Genomic DNA, 23,797 nt, shown 5'->3' with positions numbered 1-23,797 from the left:
CAAACTTTGGCATAATCAACCATATTTGTCTGCAACAAATACCAGTCTTTAGACAACCATGAGAATATCACAGAATGTGTGAGTTAATGTCAAATACAAAGAGTTCCTTTTTTACCACCTGTCCCACTACTTTGTTGTGAATTGGAGCTGGGGATGGATGTAACAGGAAAAAACTGCTTTATTTGCTCTTTCCAAACCAATTTACCGTAACATTGTGTGTGTGTGCACAGATGTGTGAGCGAATCACATTTCATTAGAGAAAATGTTTATTTGCTATGAAAGTTAAACCATTTTACCTCCAATATTGAGACTGCTAAACAAAAAATGTACAAGCATTATTAATTTTGTACCCCCTTTTTTTTTTTTTTGCTTAAAACACCCAGTGTGTCAAGTGTCATCTCATGTGAGTTCAAAGGGGAATGAATACGCGTCTGGACACATTGCATTCCCACAACTTATCCCGTATGGGTGCTACAACTAACACAATGTTAACCAGTCCAGGTCTCACCTGTTTCATCAGTTACAGTTAAGGCTACTTTAGCAAACCATTTATTAAACTATACTACCCTAGGTCTTGTGTCATAGCATGAAATGAATAACGAGTTCAAAAAGTTATGCTAAAAAACGATGTGATTATGAAAACCGAAGATTATCCACCTACCGGACAGAAGCACAACATTGAAAATCCACGCATTTTTCTAATCGATTCCACTGGTCTTGATCAGTCTCATTCAAGTATTATGTTATGATCAAACATGAGTTGGTAGCAAATTTATATTCCGTTTAATGTGGCCTGTATGTTTGTGACATGTTGTGACGTCACAAAACAAAACTTTCTGCCCACTGCGCTAACAATATTGCTTTCCTATGACGCAGGCTGCTACGCCATGGGTCTTTTGGTCTTTCCCAGAACGGTGAGTTTGTTGCCATGATAAACTGCGACCATATCAATATAAACACATCTCCCCCATCGGAATTTACAGCGAAAATGTTTCGCTTGCCACGGACATATACACCGATCAGGCCCAACATTAGAACAACCTGCTTGAACCATTTTTTTCGTGATTAAAAATGCTTTGCACTGTGTAAGCACGTCTATAAACACTTAATATTTAATTATATGATATGTGTACTTATAGGGCGGCACGGATGGTGCAGTGGGTAGCACTGCCGCCTCACAGCAAGGAGGTCCTGGGTTCGAATCCCCGTCGGCCGGGGCCTCTCTGTGCGGAGTTTGCATGTTCTCCCCGTGTCTGCGTGGGTTTCCTCCGGGTACTCCGGTTTCCTCCCACAGTCCAAAGACATGCACGTTAGGCTGATTGGAGAGTCTAAATTGCCCGTAGGTATGAGTGTGTGAGTGAATGGTGTGTGTGCCCTGCGATAGACTGGCGACCTGTCCAGGGTGTATTCCTGCCTTTCGCCCAATGTATGCTGGGATAGGCTCCAGCCCCCTGCGACCCTGATCAGGATAAGCGGGTTCAGATAATGGATGGATGGATGGATGGATGTGTACTTATATACGCAGATAACCAGAAGTTAATTGCATTAAAACGTTTTTAAGTAAAGTTTTTAATTTTTAAGTAAAAAATGAAATCTTGTAAGCTCTTTGGGGAGGGGGTTGCACTTATGTAGGAATAGATCCCATGTATTTTGAAATATGGTGGTGGTCTTCATTATTATTTTTTATAGGAAAAATTCTACAGATCCTGCAGCACCTGTTAAGATAGACGTATCATGAACACCAGTACGTACCAAGATATTAAAATAACAAAAAAGAAATGCACCCCCCTCCCCCCCTCCCAATGACCTCTCAAGATTCCCATTTGCATTTAAAAATGAAAGTTTTGAATGCAATTCACTTATGCTTATCTGCTTATGTAAGTACACATATCATATATATTAGGTGTAAGAAATGCTTATAGAGTTCAAAGAGTTCAAAGCATTTTTAATAATGAAAAAATAAGATTTTAGCAGGTGGTTTCAATGTTGTGGCTGATCGATTTATATACTCAATTAACGTATTACAATAGGCTATCTAGCTTATGTTACCAAGGTACTATGAGCTTCTCGATAAATCTACAATACAGTGAAATGTAATTATAAATTTAAAAAAATAAAATTAAAATAAAAACATTAAGTTCAATTAATTTACGTTAGGCTACGTAACCTAATATGAAGTGTCTAACAGTTTGGTAACTGAGACGGGAAATCTTCAGCTGAAGATGGTGAGGCAAGAACATGTTCTAGACGCGTGCAGAACTGCGCGTGGTTGAAACTATGGATACTCACATTTAAAGGCGTGAATGGAACAAGGAATGGATGGTACTTGAACTAATATCTGGCAACACCGATTAGCGTTTCAGCTAAGTTATGGTCCCATCGTTCTGCAGGCGTTGAGCTAATTATTCGCTGCATTAGTTGTAATAGTTTATGACCGGAGTTTATGCTTTCTTCGGTTTATTTGTCGCTACACGTATGTTTTCTTGCATTCGCGTAGCTAACGTGACTGTGACGAAATGGTTCACAGCTTGATTCAAATAAAATAATTTAGTAATACAGTCTGCATCTGCTTTCAGCGTATTCATCGTTTCAAACGAGAACTTGAAAACAAACTAGACCTATTTTCCTTATTGGAGCAGTTACGGTGGAATAAATGTTAAAACATTTTTATTGTTAATGGAATGGAAACATGGTTCATGCCTCAATCAACATATAGGTTGTGCGGTCCAAAGATCCAATGCGGTCAATTAAAAGATGATGATCTTAATATTTAATTATAATCTCTTGTTGTCTAAGCTTTCATACAAAAAAGTCACTCTTAATATGTAAACATTTAGAAAATGCACTGCTATCACCACATTAAACCTGGCTCATTTAAACCCTGCGCTCTATACGCCTTTCCCTACTGCAGCAATCACATTATAGGACATTTCTCTTAGAAATACCGCGATTTCGTTATTTGCACGCCCTGGCAGGGAATATATCCGATGCAAGAGAGACGGATGAGCTATCCCTGCATCAGCATCAGAGAGGCATCTTGGGATTTTTCCCCCCCCTCTTCCAGGCCATCTGCTCACGTGACACTGAGCTTCAATACTGCTCATTAGCCGGCCATTTTGGTCTACACCCAGTGCACTGCGCACAGCCAATCCAATTAGTATGAAGCAGGCTGACCAGGGGAGAGGAAGATTGTGATTTCACCAGCAGCAGCAGCAGCAGGCTTTCACGACTGTTCAGATTGGATCAGAAGGCGTGCCGTGAAAGCAGGGCAGCCTTTGTTGTGAAGACAGTGACTTTTCCTTACTCATCTGTGGGAGGTACGACAGGGAGGAGGCAGGGAAAGAAAGAACAGCATCTTTTCAGCCCTGCTGCATCGCTGGGGGGTTTAATGTCTGTTGGCTCTTATTTTGCCCTTGCTTTCTCTCCTCGTCTGCTTCCTGCGGTTGGTGAGTGAGGACTACTGGCTGGGCGGCGGTGCTTTTCTCAGTTCTGTGCCCTGTGGAGACTGTGTGCTTTCTGTGTTGTTGTCATACCAGCTGAGTCATCATGTCTGATCTGACGCCTCAGAGCGATGCCCCAACCCCCACCACCGACAAGATCACGCAGGCTGCCCGAGAAACCATTTACCTCTGCAACTTTCGGGTGTCCGTGGACGGGGAATGGCTTTGTCTTCGAGAGCTCAACGACATTTCCCTCACTCCTGACCCCGAGCCAGCTCATGAAGGTAGGCTTGCTATTGTGCTGGGGTGTTGCTGCTGAGAGGGGTGAGGCCCAGTCCACTCGCCACAGCGTCACTGTGTCTCAAATGCAGGATGCACCGAAAATCGCTGCTTCCCATCAGCTTGCGATCTTTAAAGGTAGTTTCCTTTACTGGTTTATTTGACAGGGTAAAGCACATTGACGATATTTTTTGTGTGTGAATGTGCCAGAGTTAGCTAGGAAGGCTAATTTTACAATCATCATGAATACGGATGATTTTGATGATTGTAAATATGTGTGAACCAGGAATAAACTTTTGTTATTGGACTAAAGGCTACTGCTGTTTATCTTTTTACTGCTTGGAGAGGAAGTGGAAAAGGATAGCATACACAGATGGTATATTTATTGATTTAGTTGCTGTCAATAGGCAGTTTGAATTAGTTAGGAAGACATGATGAAAAATGATATAGGCTATTTTGAAGGAAGCAGTGCTTCATTTATTACTGTCCTGTCTTTTTTATGTTAGGTTTTTCAGGTTTCAGACATGGTTACACATATGTAACCCAGGTCCTGAAAATACTGTATTGAGAGCAACGCGATTTAATTTGGATTCGGAGTAAATACAGGAAATCGGCATGGCAAATTTGCTTATATTTGTAGATTTCTAAATGCTCTTAGTCCTCCCTTTGATTAAAATATCATCCAGAATCAAGTTGCAGCACGTGATGGATGTTATTTTTGAAGCCTGACCATATTCTGACCAGTTCCATGAGATCCTTCCTGGCCCAATGTCCATGCTCCTCCCTTTCCCCCAAGGTCTGCAGCCCTTCAGTTGTGACACGTTGTTTCTGGCAGTGCCCTTCACATTACAGCATTTGTAAATAAATCCTTGTATTGAAGTGCTGTGTTTAATTACGCCGACCCTTATCATCGGTGTCATTTCCTTAACATCTGCTGTGTGTAAGTCTCATTCATTGACATTCACAGAATAAGTATATGAAGATAAACTGCTTTATTGCAACAGAGTTAAGTCGAGTGATAGCACAGCTGTATGACAACAATGGCGGCTGACCCAGTTATTTAAAAAATCTAACCTATGTAGGTCTAGATTTTTAGTAATGCGTTGAATTGAAGTATTTGCAAGGCAGTAAAATTCAGAAATGTGACTTCTTTTTTTAATTCATAGTCCGGTTCAGTCTTCACTTCTTAGTTGTGGAGTAGCTTTTGATTAATTTGCACATCACTACCTTTAAAATTGGTTTCATCAGGGGCGTGCATGAGGTTGGGTTGATTATGCAAGTTCAATCAGGCCTTGTAAAATATGTGTGAAATATTTAAAGCCCTTGAGTTGGCTGTATTCTCTGCCTGAGGGACAGTATTTTGTGGCATGTGTTTCTGCATCTGCCTCAGTAAGTAGGCCTGGGCATACTTTGCCACATTTCAGATAAATATGTGTTTACTTTATTTTAAAGTAATTAGAATGCAATTATATGTGGATATATTCTTTTGTCTTTCTGAGGTATTTCCTCACAGACATTTCAGCAGAGAATTGCATGTCATCAGGTATTAAAAGCAAAATTGAAGCATTAATTTTCTGTTGAACTGAAAACCAATTGTGAGTAGATGGGAGAACAGAAAATCTGCTACCTTACATTTTATATGGATTTTATGATCCACATAATCACTTATCCCTTTTAACAAAAGGGGTATCTCCTCATATAATGACATAAAAAGTAAATTGCATTTTTCATCCTTCAAGAGAACTGGGCACATTCATTTGATTTTTACCTTTGTGAAATTACTGAACACAATTCAATCAATCTGTAGTCCTCATAGGCCCTATTTTTTTGCATATTTGCATTGATACATATTGTTTCAAAATAGTTCTAGGAACACATTGTTATTCCGTATCTGTTTTCTGTATCTGGACAGACCATTGAGCCAATTTGACAGCAAATAAAGAACACCAGGAATATAAGGATTATGATTCCACAGTCTCACATGTCATTCATTGTATTGCGTTGTTATAAATGCAGAGGTCATGGTAATACACAATGACAAAAACAGCAGGCAAACTATTATTTCCTTTCACTTGTGCTGCACTTTTTTATAACAGAACATGTTGGTACTGCTAAGTAAACCCCAATTAGATTACCTTCAGAAGTGGGTGACCTTTAAATGTCATAGCCTCCTAAGCTTCTGGTCTTCTGGTCTTTTCAATTGAACCATTTAGCTGGTTTATTCCTATGTGTTGATTAAGGGTTGAAGTTACTACATTCTTCAGTATAGTACAGGAAAGAAATGCCATTAATGTAATGTAATGCAATGAATGAGAAGTTTAGATCATTTAACCAGTATCCCTCCATTTTCATGTATGTGATAAATATAAGTACTGTATATACACTCATTGGGCACTTTATTAGGAACATTTGGACTTTATTACACCTACTTATTCATGCAATTGTCTAGTCAGCCAATTGCGTGGCAGCAGTGCAATGCATACAATCATTTAGATACGGGTCAAGAGCTTCAGTTAATGTTCACTTCAACCATCAGAATGGGGGAAAATGGGGAAAAAAATGTGATTTAAGTGACTTTGACCATGGAATGATTGTTGGTGGCAGACAGGGTGGTTTGAGTATCTCAGAAACTGCTAATCTCCTGGGATTTTCACGCACATTAGTCTCTTGAGTTTGCAAAGAATGGAGCAAAAAACTAAAAAAATCCAGTGAGCAGCAGAGCCAGATAGAAACGCCTTGTTAATGAGAGACGTCAGAGGAGAATGGCCAGACTAGCCAAAGCTGACAGGAACGCAAATAACCACACATTAGAACAGTGGTATGCAGAAGAGCATCTCTGAACACACAACACATCATAACTCTAAGTGGATAGGCTACAACAGTGGAATAAAGAATAAAAAAAGTCTAATAAATACCTAATAAAGTGCTCGGTGAGTTCATTTATGTGAACAGAATCCAAATCAAAAGCCCAGTGCATTCACTATTTCCCAGACGATAAATATTTCCATTTAAATTCATTGTATTGATGTCTCTTCTATGACTGGAATGTGCAACTCACACAAACTAATGTTTGTGTAGTGAGAAAGTACATTAAAGAACTATATTTACATTAATACAACTGAGCATGCATCGGATGAATCCCCTTCACATAGCTGATGTACAAATGTGTGGGACAGTACATAAAACCACATCCTTTCCGCGGGTTTCATTTCCATCAGCTTTTATGAAACATATGAGCTCATAACTTTAGTAGTTTGGTATTTTCTGGAAGAATGTGGTTCTGTTGAGGCAGAGCTGAATTGGTGTAGTGATTACCAGCAGAAGAAGCTGTGTGTCATTACGGCAACGTCCCATCAATATGCACCATAGCCCTTTTTCATTGCTCTGACAGGTCCATGCTGATGAATGTGTAGTTATGGATTTTCAGTCGGACTAAAATGCATTTTTGAATGCATGTGTGAACTTAACAAATAATAAAGCATTCATGTTTTGTAAAAGGTTCATTGGTGAGCTAATTCGTTGGATCAACTATTAAATTACATTACATTACATGGCATTTAGCAGATGCTCTTATCCAGAGCGACGTACAATGAAGTATACTTTTTCCAATTCACAATTTAATTGTTTTTTTGATTGTGAGGTTGGTGGAGTCTTACTTGTGTCACACATAATGAGTGAAACAGGTATCACAGGTGAAAATGCAGATGAACAGGGATTGTAATATGCAATTCAAACCTTCTTCCCCCTTGTTACTCACAAGAGACTAAATCATGATTGAGAATGATTGCTGCAGTCCCCTCCCCATCCGTAAAAAACTAAACAAAAACAAACAAAAAACAGACAAAAAAACGAATAAACATTCCCACCTCACTTGTTGCCCCAATTTTGTTAGTGTTACTTTTATTTCCCACCATGGTATGCATGACATTCTATCATTTGTTCTTTTTTCTTTGTCCCCTTTCCATTTCCCCTTGCAAAGACTCATGGGAGGATTTCACAGATTTGGTGGAGCAAATGCAAATGCTTGATGAGTTTGCAGGTGCGTATCACAGCATCATTGTCCTGCTCCCACCATCTCAGGTGTCATTACCAGGCCTGGTCTGCAGGGCAGGCTCTTCCATGGCCATCGTGCCCCGTGACACATCGCTCTGTCCCTCCCTTTTCAGGGTGTATCAAACGTGCATGACTATCACCGTGGCCATCATCCCCTGTGACACATCGCTCTGTCTCTCCCTTTTCAGGGTGTGTCAAACGTGCATGACCATCAGCGCCTCTTTCCTCCTCCTCCTGGAGCTCCCCGTATAGCACCCGCATGCTGTGTCCCTGCTGTAGTTGGAATTAAGTTGAGCGGCAGAGCTACCAAACGAATGTTCCCACTGTGAAGAGCAATGTCCTACATCCCAGTTCCATGTTGGAGCAAATTTACCAACACTCTTTTGAATGCCAGTTATTTTCATATGGAAATATTATATATACAGTAATGTGTAAAAGTCTTAGGCACCTGTATAACATTCTGTACAGATAAGATTCTTTAAAAAATAATTCAAATGAAAGGTCCTAAATAAATGTACTATACATTTTACGTTACATTTTAGTAATTTGCAGAATAGTTAAAAACTGAATCAAATCAATATTTTTTGTGACCACCCTTTGGCGATAAAACTGCATCACTTCTCTGAGATATAGAACTGCAGGACAGTGTTGGCTAAGACAATCCGCAGGGAGGTTGTTCCAAGCATGTGGGAGAACTTGCCACAGTTCTTCTGAAGACTTTGGTTGGCTCCTTGCTTCTGATCTCAGACAGCCTTGATCAAGTTTTTATGTAAAAAATAGTCAATTGCTAACAGTAATAGGTTACTTTTTAAAATTAAATACAAAAATGTCTCTGTAAAATTAAATCTGTGCAGAAGTCTTAGGCACCCTATACTTTGTTATATATATATGTATATGTTTATTTTTTTGTGTGTGTTAGTATAAAAGCATACATTTGAGATTTCCAAATATTCATTTTCCAAAAGATTTAATTTTACAGAGACATTTCTGTACTTTATTTAAAGTTGTAGTAGTTTACTTATAGAACTGCAGGACAGCATTGGCTATCTCAGAGCAGAGTGATGCAGTTTTTAACGTCGAAGGGTGGTCACAAATGACTCAAAATCTAATGTAAAATGTATAGTATGTTTTTTTAGGACCTTTCATTGAATTATTTTGGAAATAATCTTATCTGTACAGAATGTTATGCAGGTGCCTAAGACCTTTGCACAGTACTGTATAATTCCTTTGAAGTGCATGTGAACTTGACCAAAATGTAAACCTGCAAACATTTGGCCTCTGATTTGACCCATGAAGCTGGAATTTTGCGGTTTGTCGGGATGAAAAGTGAGCTTGTATTGTGTTTTTCCATGCTGATGCTTACTAGATTCTTGCTGATCATGCTTGATTCATGTTTCATTTGTTCTGAAGGGAAGAACTTTCAGGTGATTGATAGAATATTTTGAAAACCCATGGGCATTTTTGGAGGTGATTGCCATTACCTGAATGTGACATTGCAGTATAGTATTTGGGTTGAGCCAATGGATGACATCGTTTGCTTTGGGGACTTTTGCCAATGTTACATTAACATGACTGACATATTGCCAGTCATGCACATCATTTCTCACCACAAATGCTTTTGTGAGAGAATTGAGAAGGCAAAGAAAAAATAAATGTGATCAGATGCTCTGGCAAGTTTGGTCTGTGTTTCCGGAGATCCTGCTTCTTCTGTTTAACAGTGAATGCACAGGCAGTTTGGTCTCTCCCGCTGAATTGAGTTTGTTGCTACTAAATCTAAATTGTGGCCAAGATAGTGTAAGCTGGTCTAATTTTCAGATGTCGGTGACAATATTGGCTGTGTTTGGTGACACTATTCCTAAATTAGCAATTTCCCTTTTTTTGTTTGGATTAAATCCAAAATAATTGCCAAAATGACATCTCATGTCTCACGGTCTTTCATTTTGCTTCTAATGGTATTTTTTGTAAAGTCTCATTTGCAGGTCTCAGTTGCAAATTCAGTTGCACAACCTGATACAGCAATGGCACAGCTGCTGCTAATGAAAGAATAACTGTCAGTGTCAGTTTTTGTTTATGAAGCAATTTTCACTGACGTGTTAAATTTTAGGTCATTTTTAATTTGCTAGTTTGCTAGTGTTCCGGGTCAACTAATAATTTAACAGTTAAGTCTGTGATCAACTATGCTCTTTCTGTTCTCCCACATAATGAGAGTGTAAGCATGTTCAGGGCTTGCAAAGGAAGTGCTCAGTCTTAGAGGAAAATGCAGTTGACCATCCTCTTGGTTGCTAATAAAACAGCAAGTGGCATCCTCTTGGTCTTTGTTGTGAAACACCCAATTTCTTTTTGTTACTTTTGTAATAGATCACGTGACTGTTCAAAGGGGGTAAAAATCCTCCTTGTAGTACCTTCATCAAGGGGACCATTCATTTTGATGGTGACATTATACAGAGCTTGTACCACTTTATTCTCCGATCTGGCTTTTCAGTGCTAGTCGAGCATGTCTTTGCACGTCAACTTATGTGAAGATATGTTTTTGTTTTGTGTACTATTTAATTTTGATGATGAACATGAACATAGGTGGGCTGTTGAGTACAGGAAGAAGCTAAGAATACTCCTGGGTACTCCCTGGGTCAGCAGTGAACAAGCAGTGAACCTGATGTTCAGGCCATTCCAGTGGCTTCTGCCGTTGAGTAATTCACTGGCCAGCAGTTATGGCATAGGATATCTTATGCTCTATACTATTTATCTGTGGGCTGAACATATTTTGAGTTGAGATATCTCAGATGCAGTGTGCATTGTGTTTTTCTATAGGTTGCAGTGACGCAGTGTGTACATATGTATGGCCTTTTTTCTCAGAAAGGGTGCCGTGTACAGTGTATGTAAAAAGGTTATCGTAAGCAATAGAATATGACCTGAACAGTGGTATCATTGGCACACTCCTGAATGTGTTCCCTTTTGGAGTTTGTAATGTAATGTTCTATTTTAGGTATACATTATTAATATGTGTTGATAGCTTTGCATTTATCCTCTTCTGGTTTGCATCCCAGTGTTTTAAGATGGAACACAGTATCCTATCTAAAATATATATTTTGGAGTGAAAACGTTGGTAACTATTAATATGGGAACCATAAACAGCTATATTTTGTTCTTTATTCTTGGGGCACAAACATTCTGCATTATCTTTCGCATGCTCAACACAGTTGTGTCCTATTTTTTCTTTTTTTAAATATTTTCCCTTTACGGAAGAACATTGCTTGTAAGTGATGCAGTGCAATGCATTCCATGCCGCTTTCATATGATTTATTGGGTGTTCATCTGACATGTATTCCAGTTCCACCAACGATCATTTAATGAATGAACTTCTCCTTCTCTTCTTAGACCCCAAAGACCCCATCACTATTGAGAGGCTCAACCTGATGAACATGGCCAAGTTGAGCATAAAGGGCCTTATTGAGTCTGCTCTTAACCTGGGCCGCACCCTGGACTCCGACTACGCTCCGCTGCAGCAGTTCTTCGTTGTGATGGAACATTGTCTGAAGCACGGCCTAAAAAGTATGCTGCTGCCGCCATTTCTTCACAACATGTCTTGCATGTGATATTCTGATTTCATTTATTCTCCTGTGTTACAAAATACTTTGATACAATATTGAGTGCTGTGGACTTTTTAAGTTGTATTTTGCTGAGGGGAAAAAGGTCTGTCATGTTTTCCAGCTCAGGCAAGCTGCTGCATTTTGGAAGGTTTTCTGCTCTTAACCTCAAATGGTTAAGAGCAGAAAATATTATTTTTCTATTTTTCAAATGTCATACCAAATGTGGAGCTAAAGTGAACAAGAAAAATGATTGAAATCATGTCACCGGAACACAACAACTTGGAATGTTATCAGTGCTACATATTCGTCCGTGGTTAAGGTGCATGACTGGGCCTGCGAGGTCGGTGGTTAGATCGCTGGTATCGCCACAATAAGATCAGCACAGCTGTTGGGCCCTTTAGCAAGGCCCTTAGCCCCCCTCCTGGGGTGATTGCCCCCTGTTTAGTCTAATCAACCAGAAGTTGCTTTGGATAGTGTCAGCCACATAACATGTCATGTAAAGTGGATTTGTTAGTGTATATAGCTGTATATAAACTTCTTAAAGCTGAGCTACACTTTTATTTTATTTCAGGCAAGAAGACATTCCTTGGGCAGAATAAGTCCTTCTGGGGTCCTTTGGAGTTGGTGGAGAAGTTAACCCCTGAAGCAGGCGAAATCACAGCCAGTGTGAAGGATCTTCCTGGACTCAAGTAAGCCATTTTAAGTTGATAGATCTGCCATTTTCAGCATGGTCATAAAGTCATTTACACTCTAACTATATGAAATGTATGTAGTTCTTTTTTCCTCTGTGTTAATTGTATGAAAAGTTCCATATACGTATACTGTATAAAGAGTTATTATTACTGACAAACATACCCCAAGCTTTCAGTGTGAATGTCTGCATGCTGCAGACGTTTAGGTCCTTCTGCAACATCGTGTAAAAAAACATTTGGATTTGAGGTTTTGGGAGTCCTGTGCATTTTAGGTTGGCTATATACAATGCTATGTCTTTAACAAGGATAACTGCTTCCCATGTAGAACGCCAATAGGACGAGGAAGAGCCTGGCTTCGTCTTGCCTTGATGCAAAAGAAGTTGTCAGATTACATGAAGACCCTAATCAACCGGAAGGACCTGCTGAGGTGCCTGCACAATTCCTCTCCGTCCCTACCACTGTACTGCTGGAAACCATATCCCACCTGCTTGTATCAGTGCATTGTGCACAATGAGAGACATCAGAAGAATCCGCCACAAAGTGTCTCACGTGTGCTCGTTTGATTTTCCCCTTCCAGTGAATTCTATGAGGCCAATGCATTGATGATGGAGGAGGAGGGTGCTGTAATCGCTGGGCTGTTAGTGGGTCTGAATGTTATTGATGCTAACCTGTGTATGAAGGGAGAAGACTTGGATTCTCAGGTGATTTCCGCTTACTTTTCACTGTGATTCCATCTGATACGGTGGCTTTTGGGTGGTGATTATCAGTGATTCAAATCTCGAATTCTGTCATTATTGCGATTTCATTGCGAATGGTAATAACTGCGTGGATACCCTGAGGATGTATCTTGACTAAAGCTAGCTATTTGGATAGCTGCACACATACAAAATACGCCCAGAAATATGCCCAGTTGAGATCAGTGATTTGACTTTATTCTCATCTGTCGTATTTCCTTCTAGGTTGGGGTTATCGATTTCTCCATGTATCTAAAGGATGGAGGCCACAGCAGCAAAAGCACAGAGGGGTAAGTTCACAAGGATCCAGTTTGTTTCTTCATAGGTTGCTTTAAGTCCACGTCAATCTATTTTATCTATTTCTAATCAACATAGATCGAGTTAGTCTGACAAATTGACAAATTGCTTTCAATCCAATTTGCTGTTCACATGTTGCTGTAGGTCCACATGGATCCAAGTTGCCTTTTCATAATGCTGCTGTAGAGTAAATACACATTTATCAATTGTTTTCTCCTGCCAGAGTTTTGGAAATATTTTCTCTCTCATTTTGCAGTGATGGACAGATCACTGCAATACTTGACCAGAAGAATTATGTTGAGGAACTTAACAGACATTTGAGGTATTTAAATTTCCTTTATAAACATTTGCCATTGATGAAAGAAACATTGTCTGGTTTGTTCTCTTCGATTGACTACTCTATTCAATCCAGTTCTTGTTCATTTTAATCAACAGTGCCTCTGTGAATAATCTCCAAGCAAAAGTTGATGCACTAGAAAAGTCAAATACAAAGTTAACAGAAGAGGTGGGTTTATGTGCATATAACATATTCAGATATCAAATATTTTCACAATTTGAAAGTGATATGAATATACATCCATAAGCAAGTATGTATATATTTATGTACTCAGAGTTAGTGTATGTGCGCTTTCGTGTATCTTTATATAGTACCATTATAAAATTATTGTACAAAATATATAATTATCTGGTATTAACCTTCTTTAAACTTTTACTTGGTAAGCGTGTATTTACAGTAGACCTGTGGGGTTTTGTCTTTTTCAGCTTGCCGTTGCAAACAACAGGATTATAACGCTGCAGGAAGATGTGGAACGAGTAAAAGAGGAGAGTTCTTACCTCCTGGAGACCAGTCGCAAGGTGTGCATTTCCATATGCTTTCGTATCATAGATCTGCAGATATACACTCAGTGAGCACATTATTAAGTATTTATTAGACTTATTTTCTAGACTTATTAAGTCTTCTGCTGTAGCCTATCCACTTAGAGGTTTGACGCGTTGTGTCATTTAGAGATGCTCTACAGCATACCACTGTTGTAATGTGTGGTTATTTGCGTTACTGTCACCTTCCTGTCAGCTTTGATCAGTCTGGCCCTTCTCCTCTACTTCTCTCATTAGCAACGTGACCCTGCCTGCAGAACTGCTGCTTAATGGTTGCCTTTTGTTTTTCACACCATTCTCTGCAAACTCTAGAGACTGTTGTGTGTGAAAATCCCAGGGGATGAGCAGTTTCTGAGATACTCAAACCACCCTGTCTGGCACCAACAATCATTCCCTAGTCAAAGTCACTTAGATCACAAATTTTCCTCATTCTGACATTTGGTCTGAAAAATAGCTGAACCTCTCCACCACATCTGCATGCTTTTATGCATTTAGTTGCTGCCACATGATTGGCTGATTAAATATTTGCATTAACAAGTTGGCTTGCAGGTCTCCCTACTTAAGTGATCACTGAGTTGGAATAAAAGGTCACTTCATCAAATATTTAATTAAATTATAATTCAATATTATTTTATCTATAAAACCCCTACGAATCCTTTGTAAATGTGGCCCCTTGCCTCATGAACACGGACATATGCTTACATGGTCATGAGTGAATGAATGTTCATGTTACTTATCTGTGTGCAATTCATATATAATGGAATGTTCCTGTGGAAACCAGATGTGATTATGAAGTTTAGACAGCTCGTATTGTGCTTGATACCAGGCATTGTGCTTGTGTGTGTGTGTGTGGCTGTGTGTGTGTAGGTATCGAAAGCAGATGGGACTGGAGATGGTCAGGCCCTGGGAGAGGTACGGAAACTTTTGGTCAGCATTTGGTCCATTTCTGTCTTCTTCATTTGTATATGAGGGTTTGACATAGATTGTGTCAAACCTTCTCATCTTTTCATTGAAACTGGCTAAAAAAATGCATTTGGTCCAAGCTTTATTCAAGTGCCCACACCTGAGAAGGTTGCATTTTGATACAATGAAGAATTCCTGTAGTTTAAACACAAATGAGTACAATGAGGCTTTCATTACATGCTGATGCTCTGTGGGTTGTTGGACCGGAGGCAGTTGCTTCAGAGATTGAACATGGTTACCTTCACCAGGACGTGGAGAAGGACGTGGAGACACAGATGGGCGTGAAGCAGGAGATGGAGCAGTCCATGAAGTTGATGGAGCAGGACATTGGTGAGAAGCAGGACGCCCTGCTGGCTCTCAGGCAACAGCTGGAGGACCTGCGGACACTCAACCAGGAGCTCTCCCAAAAACCACAGGTACTGCACTGACCAGATCAGACCCTGTCTGGCTGAGTCTCCGCCTTCCACACCAGGCCACTGAGAAGACTGCTCTTCCTTGGAGGACCTCCCTGTAGGACCTGCAGACCTGGAACTCTGCTCCTCCCTGCTGCGAGTGAAAGCTCGAGGGTGCCCTCTTGTGGCCTCTCCAGCACTCTCCTGAGTTCATTTGAAAAAGGAGAAAGTTTCCTTTATCACTACTCATGTCTCCTTTGTGAAAGGCTTATCACTATTATAATTTTGGTCTGCACGCAGATTGTAAGATGGGTATGATATATGTTTTGGTAGAACATTAAATATTTGATACATTTTTTTTTTTTTTTGCACATTTTCTCCAATTTGGTTGCCAATTGTACCTTATCTATTCCAATTACCCATGTTAACTGCTTAGGATACACAGTCTATGTCCTCATTCCTCAGCAGCCCGGCTCAGAACATTCAATATTTTAATCAAATAAAATATTAACCCCTCATATTATAAATATTTCTAAAACTGGCAAACACAGCTTAAGGTTTTTTTTATATTCAAAATGTTTCTTAGTGTTGATGTGTCATGTGTTGATGTTTCATCAGATTTCTGATGGGACCACGAAACAGAAGAGTGAAATTGCTAGCCGCTTGGATGAGAAGACAAACCAGATTGCAGGAACGATTAAACAGCTGGAGCAGAGGTAGGAGCTTACCTCAGCCATAGTCCCTTTCTGTCCAACGCTAAGCCAATACTTCTGATCAGTTTACATGTAAATAAAAAGAGAAATCCACATGGCGCAGAGCCACTGGAGATAGACATTCAAAAGACAGATGACTTTCTCTTTACTCAAAGAGTGATGGCTTCAGGAGCAAAGAGGCAGTCTTCTTTCTGTTGAAAATTTTGATCAGAGGAGTTGTAAGTAAAACTTCTCTGCTGACTATTGACAGAACATAATGTTGTCTTCATCATCATTCAATTATGAAGTCATGTAATCTAATGCTGTGAGCTTTCTCATTGTTGTTGGGATTCTGTGGCTTCTCCACTCTGCTTGAAGATGGGAACCATGTTCTCCTTTCCTGTATTAACTTTTTTCTCCCTCTTCTCATCATTATTTTACTTTCACCCCATTTTATTTTTACCCATCACTCGAATTCTTCCATTTTCTGACCAGTGAAAAAGACATGGTGAAACAGGCCAGAAGCCTTAATTCTGCAGCAGGAAAAATCCTCCAGAAACAGCATTAGGCCACAAATACCATTTAACGTTTCCTAAATCTGATGTTGACTTTGATTATAAATTATTGTGTAAAATAGGTCATGACTAAATTAGAACATTGATTTCCAGGTTATACATACATACATTTTCTTTTATGAGTCCGTTTATGCAACTTTCTTGAGATTGCGGGGCTTTTGCAACTGCTTTGATTAGTGGCAGCTCAACCCTTTCCTCTTTCTGATCTTCCTCCTCTTGTGAACAGACACTGTTAGCTGAGGGAGAAATACGCTGGGATGTTAGGCAGCCTAAAAGGCAAGAATGTGTTTGCGGGAGAACAATTTAGCCTTGAGCCCAATCCTAGTTGCGTCCTCTTCTGTTATACCAGACGTAGCTTGGTAGTGGAGTTTTGAAATTGAAATCTTGCCTGTAAATGCATCACCGTAAGACAGACGGTAGGTCAGCGAATGGAATGTGAAGGCCCACTCTTATTTTTCGAAAAAAAGGAAAGCGCAACTATTGGCTCAGTTCTTGGGTTTAGTGAAATGTGGAAACACTAGCACATGTTTCAGCCTGACCCGCCCCCAGCTGTTCACCCCGGCAGATTGCTTCAGCAGTGATGTTTGTTATGTACCCAGAAGGGAATATTTTCAAATCACACTATTTGCTGTGATGCGTACACATGGCATGATCTCAAACCCAAACTTATATTAACAAAATTAGAATTTCTGGGGTTTTGGGATAGTTTATTTGAACCCCCAACTCCCAGTCTTTTTTGGGCAAACAGTAGATATTTCACCAAAGCTTAAAACTGAACTTGGCAGTATATATTTAAGATAATTTAAAGCTCAATAAATTTGAGTGTTCAACAGTAACGCCAAAAATATGTTGTAATACTTATACTTTTTTTCAACCCTTCTTTTAAAATTTGCTGTATTTGTTAGGCAACGTATGTACATCTGTTTACTATTTCCTTTTTCCTGCAAATTTATTTGAACTTTTACATATTTAAAGGCTGTTGCTTTTGTGAGTTTTAAGTTTGTTTTATTGGACAGTTTTTTGTTTGCATTTTGCCAGCCAGAATGCGGTCTCCCTCAGTTGGAGCATTGATTGTGTGGAGAAATTGGATTTGTCCTGACACTAAATAAGATATATAACCAGTTATAATAAACTTAATTAATCAGGATTTGCTTTTTGCATATCTGCTGGTCAATCATGTGCCTGAATTCAATTGTTAATTTATATCGTGAGTAGGAACAGGTGAATGAGACATTTCAAAACTCAAGAATCCATCTAGTTGCAGCACATTAACTTAAGCAATCCAAATGAATAAGTAAGGTTTATTGTTTTATGAAAGTCGTGGTTGGGCTGATAGTGTATTTACAGCTTAAAGGAAAAGTGGAAAATGTACGTTTATTTAACATCAATGTAAACTGTAGTGAAATAGCATAATAAAACAGAAAACAAATGGCCTGGTTCACCGTCTTTTGATAAATCCCTTGCATTAATTTCACCCCTTATATTTATTCTTCATTTGCATTTTTAAGTTCTATTTTTTCATTTTTCCATTGAAATGGGGTCCCTCCCTATCTCCCATGGCCTTTTGTTTTTACCACAAGTTCATCTGGCTCAGAACGGAGTCCTGAGAGGCACAGCCAGGCCGGGGCCTCTCTGCCCACAGTAAGTTGCCATTCAGGCAGGAGTCTGACGGCAACACCCGCAGTCTGCTGATGGAAACAGAACAACTGAGGAGGCTGAGGTAAGAATCAGGTGGTAGGTTTTTTGTTAGGCGTTGTTGTAGAAAGCAACTTTCAAGGTCGCTATAGCAAGAAATGTCAGTTGCAAATTACAATGAACCTTTCCACAAGCAACAGTAGTAGACTACAGATTTTTAGTTCAACATTTTCACAACTCAGCCACAACACAAGTGAATCAAGTATATACTGTATTAATTTATGTACTTAAAGTATGTTTTAAGTAAAATGTTTGCATTTGCCTCAAAAGACAGGAAATTAAATTGATCAGCTGTAACGCTAACATCAGCCTGCTCTCCATCAAGGTTCCAGCACAGATCTCTGACAACTGCTACAGCAATGTATAGTGCCTACTGTACATCAAACATGTGCTCACCACTGGGCAGATTGTGGATTCTTTCTGAGGCTTGAATCTTAAACAATCTTCGAGTAGTGCACTGTAAAATGTATTAGCAATTTTGCGTATTAAAGTTAGAAGCAATATAATGATTTTCTAAAGCATGCTTTATTTCCAACATGTCCATTTGTCCTATGCAAGACCAAATATCTTGCATCACTCTTTCAACATAACTTGCCCACAAACTGTGTTGGACGTAGCATACGATTTTTAAACTTAGCTCAGGCGGTACGAGCAGTCGTCTGGCAGTCGGAGGGTTGCTGGTTCGATCCCCGCCCTGGGTGTGTCGAAGTGTCCCTGTGCAAGACGCCTAACCCCCAAATGCTCCTGATGTCCTGGTTGGTGCTTGCATGGCAGCCAATGGCCGTTAGTGTGTGAGTGAATGGGTGAATGTGAACCATCAATTATACAGCACTTTGGATAAAGGCGCTATATAAATGGCCAACCATATTGTGGAGTATAGAGTGTATATTGCTATGATCTCATTCATAAATGCCTACTGTTTATCATTCTGGATAAAAAAGCAGATGCATAGCCTATATATATTGATTAATATTTGTCCAAAAGTAATTGACCAATTAAACAAAGTCATGTGCATTCCCAGTCACTCAATGTCTCACCCACTGTCAGCCACCAGAACACTGAACACAATAGCAAGACCACAGGTGACAAAATCCAAATAAAAGTCTTCATTAGATTTAGGCAGATCAGACAGGCAGCGGTCGATTTCCAGCAAATAGTAGTAATAGAGATTAGACAGTTTGAAAATGAAAGTACAGGCAATGGTTCAGTACACGAGCAAACGGGTACACACGGACCATCCAAACAAGCAGAATCAAAAACCAAAAAACCAAACAGGGTCCAGGGATAGCATTATAAATGTAAATTCACAATAGAGTTTCCCCATGTCCTCCATTTGCTTCAAAATATGTGCCAAGGACAGTGAAGAATCCTTCTTATGAAGAAACATTTGTCCTCCTCCTCACTCAGCCTGCCCCATAGCATACAGAATACACACAGCTTTATTAACTAAATGGGACCAAATACAGGCCTTAATTCATTTGATTTGGCGATACATTTGTGTAATCCAAAGTGTTTCTTTCATAACTCTTACATAACACTTCCAAAATGGATTTACTCAAAGCACATTGTTTTGTTTGAAGCTAGGCCACAGTCTTTTTTGAAGTCCATCATCCTTTTGTGGCGTGCTGAGATGCCCAGGTTCCAGGGGGAAAAGTTATCGAAGATAGCTGCAAAAAGCAGGCCAAACTGAAAATCGTCATATTTCGGAATGTGTCAATGTGTCATCACTGCATGTATTTTAATGTATATTCTGTCTTTGTCACTTGGATTATAACCCTAATTCAAACACTTTTCGTACTGTAATGTTCATATGAGTAATTTTCTATTTTTAGAATGCAGCAAGCAGAGAACTCACTGATTAATTACATTTAAATGCGAGCATCAGCAGTGATTAGCCTACAATCTCTTATCCCAGTTGTATCAGTTTGAATTAAGAGCTGCAGAGTGTACGCTAGTTTTCGCCTTAATATCAGCACTTTGCACTTTGTTCTGGATAAGAGCGTCTGCTAAATGTAATGTAATGTAATGTAATGTAACCAATTCAGAACTAAGAAACCAGGTGCGGTGAGTTAACCGAGTAATGAACTGCTTTAATTGTTCAATTAAGTGCTGAGTAACAATGGAAGCCTGCACACCCTGCAGCTGTACAGGACCAGGAATGAAGACCACTGCTTTAAAGGGTTAAATCGGGAATGAGCCCCAGCAACAGGGAGAGGTGTTTGTGGGAGAATATCTATGAGATCAGACTCCACCACACTGGAGCCACACACAGGGGTGGGGTGGGTGTGTTTGTGTATGTGTGTGTGTGTGTGTGTGTGTGTGTGTGTGTGGGTGGGTGTGGCAGAGAGTGCGAGACAAGGGGGGTGTCGATCACTGCTTGGCTGGTTCCCAGATCCGACAGCCAAACCTTCCCAGACTTCTCCAGTGGAATGTTCCAGGTTCCGCAGCATGAACATGAGGGGGGGGGGGGGGGGGGTCTGAACTTTGCAAAACACGGAACTGTGTGTGTGTCTGTGTGAGTGTGTGTGTGTGTGTGTGTGTCAGAGAGTCATCTCTCTGTTCAGACCTGAAACATAGGCTACTCTGTTCAGTATCTCCTGAAACAGATGGAAATGGACTTGACGGACGTCCCATGTCCTTTCATTTTCTCCTGACCATGAGATATATGGAAAAGGTTATCCTAAGAAGGTATCTGTTTGTAGGACGGTGGATAACACTGTCTCACACAAAGTCATGAATATTCATTATCCAAAACACAAACTCAAATCCAAATCTAATTGACTGAAAATAATCAAAATTACAGTTTTGGCGTGGTCTAGTCAAAGTCCTGACTTGACTCAAATAGAGATGCTGTGGCAGAACCTGAAAAGAGCAGTTCATGCTCAAAAACAAAACAATTTATGTTTATTAAAGTAGAAGAGTAGGTTAAAACACCTCCACAGCGACTGTTATCAAATTAAAATGGAATGTTGGTTGCAATTATTGCTGACAAAGGTGGTGAAACCAATTATTAAATTTAAGGGGGCAATTATTTTTTCACAGTAGTGACATGGCTGTGTGATATCAAATCAATGAAACAATTAAAAAATGTCTCCAGTTTCGTAAAAGTTAAACCCTTTTTTTTCCCTCTTTCACTGCAACTGAGAGGCAACTACTGTATGTTCGGTTAGCACCCTTAATGTAACCATTAAGGTGAACCAAAGACTCAATCCTCCATGACACAAATAAGAAAAGGAAGGGACTGTGTAAACCAGGGGTGTCAAATATTTTCCGAAAAGGGTCAGTGTGGGTGCAGGTTTTTGATTTAACCCAACACTACGACACTAAGTAACTAAGCAACTAATCACAGTCTTCAACGAAGAGCTTGACAAGTAGGATCTTGTCTTAGGTGTCTTAGTTTTGGGCTAGAGCAAAAACATGCACCGACGCCGGCCCTTTTCGGATAAGATTGGCCACCCCTGACGTAAACCCACCGAAGATGTTTTTTCACGTGAACCGTTCTGTGGTTGCCCTTGAAGGATTCGTGGCAGGTGTTTTCTTGCCACAGTTCTCCGGCATCCTTCTTGACTTCTGGTCCTGAGAACAAGGCCTATGACATCTGACAGGGAGCAATTAATCCAGGACGGAGAAGCCCAGGGGTGCCACAGGCATTGGGACTCATTGCCTGCTAGGTAAACAGTAACATTTTTTTAAAGCTACTTTAGTCTCTGTACTGCAGATAAGTTTGGCAGTATTTTAGATTATGGGGTAAAGTTTAATAACAAATAAATAGCTTTGCGATCAGGGCTAAATTCCATCCTCAGTATTTTTTTAAAGAGCAATGCAAAACAAGATACTGCTCAATTCATCATCATCAATAAGAACACCATTTACCTTTGGGAAAGTTAGCATTGGGAGTTTAACTACAAGTAGTATGATGTCATTCAAGTGCAGAGTCAGGAGAGAGACTGTACACCTGGGGTAATAAATGCTTTTTGGGAACGGGAGGGGTTCTCCTCCGGGTTCTGTATGGTGTCTCCTCCGGGTTCTGCATTCTGGCAAAAAATATGAGGTATTTATTAGACTTATTTTTTTTACTTTTACTGCTGTAGCCAATCCACGTAGAGTTGTGATGTGTTGTGTGTTCAGAGATGCTATTCTACATACTACTTTTGTATGTGTGGTTATTTGCGTTACTGTCACTTTCCTGTCAGCTTCAAATGACCAGTCTGGCCATTCTCCTCTCTCATGAAATTAGCTCCAAATGAACTTGTACAGCAATGCTATGTTTCCAGCTTTCATATGTATATCACATGTATTTTATATTGTGCCAGTACTTCTTTCCTTGAGCACAGCATTACATGCATCATACACAACTGTTCCGACTGGAAATAACCTATAATTACTGTGGTTGTACATGCAATCTACATGTACAAACACTGCATAACATCTGCAACTGTGGCATGACACTAGTGTACAAGCTCTTTGGAAGTTGATGGAAGTATTGCTATCGACCACAAACCACCCTAATACCCCTCTGCCAGCTATTGTAATGTCATGAAATGCCTTGTAGTTTGTGTGTCATTATGGTTGTTATGATTTTTAATATGAGGAAGAAAAAAAGAAGATGAAGAGTTATAATGTGAACTGCAGAAACCATGCCTTATAAGTATGTCCGATCAGAAATGCATCCAAATGCATCTGGGAACCATAATCAGGATTATTTCTAGTTTACATCTGCTGAAAGCATAGGCCTACATGTAGACACTGCAGACAAGAGTCACACAGATACACTCCTTGCTATTTCATATAATATATTGACACTATTTTGTCAATGTTACATTACAGATGGGATATGAATTAATATTCTACAATTAGGTTGTATACATCAATGTCTATTTATTGCATAGGTCTTTAGACACTGATTTAAGTGAAAAACAGAGCTAATCCCATGAAACTCAATTTAATTCCTCCCCAACTTTTGCTGGACAGACAGATGACATTGTCATAACTGATGTCAGGTCGAATGTACTATTTACAGACTAAAATATTTTCAGACCCATTAACAACTGAGCTAGTTTTATTATCAAGCAATTTATATACGAAAACAACTAGTTGGTTCAAGGATCAAAAATTCTGTCCACCATTACACCAACTGTTTCAAAAAAGTAGTTTTCCAAAGTAGTTTTTCATATGAAACTGCAGATCTCATGAATCTTATTGCATTTATAACAGAGGAAATAAATACACCAGAAAAAGATAGCTCCCTTATAGCTTTTCTCAAATTAATGTGATTGAAACCAGTCCATCACAAGGCTTTCCTACGCTGTATGAAATTGTAGGAATGCATTTTTCTTCACGGATAATGTATTTTTCTTCACAGATAATGTTCGCCGAGCTTAATAATTCAAATCGCTCCCCTGCTTGTGAACATTACAACCAGTCTACAACCAACGCAAGCAATACAGTCAGCCGTCGAGCACAATTGAGGGTAGCGTGACGTCATGTGCACGTTTTTGATATCGCGAGGCTCGAGACAGCTG

The 23,797-nt window shown here is 39.6% G+C and overlaps 1 protein-coding gene across 2 annotated transcripts; it reads left to right on the top strand.

The window, feature by feature from the left end:
* The first annotated feature begins 3,121 nt into the window (after window positions 1-3,121).
* On the top strand, window positions 3,122-18,009 carry LOC133142053 (protein RUFY3-like). 2 transcript variants are annotated; one of them, XM_061262991.1, is made up of 14 exons: window positions 3,122-3,724; window positions 7,699-7,758; window positions 11,148-11,321; window positions 11,931-12,048; window positions 12,377-12,478; window positions 12,629-12,752; window positions 13,011-13,075; window positions 13,339-13,404; window positions 13,518-13,587; window positions 13,845-13,937; window positions 14,826-14,870; window positions 15,170-15,337; window positions 15,932-16,029; window positions 16,501-18,009. In XM_061262991.1, the coding sequence occupies exons 1-14, from the start codon at window positions 3,547-3,549 to the stop codon at window positions 16,571-16,573; spliced, it is 1,434 nt and encodes a 477-aa protein (XP_061118975.1). In that variant the 5' UTR covers window positions 3,122-3,546; the 3' UTR covers window positions 16,574-18,009. The 2 variants fall into 2 exon arrangements, with proteins under 2 accessions (XP_061118975.1, XP_061118976.1); XM_061262992.1 differs by lacking the exon at window positions 7,699-7,758 and having other exon boundaries at window positions 3,123-3,724.
* The last annotated feature ends 5,788 nt before the right edge of the window (window positions 18,010-23,797 follow it).

This window comes from Conger conger, chromosome 12 (assembly GCF_963514075.1).
Source record: "Conger conger chromosome 12, fConCon1.1, whole genome shotgun sequence".
Taxonomy (NCBI): Eukaryota; Metazoa; Chordata; class Actinopteri; order Anguilliformes; family Congridae; genus Conger; species Conger conger.
The sequence above is the reverse complement of the archived record's forward strand: the minus strand, read 5'-3'. Positions and strand labels throughout refer to the sequence as shown.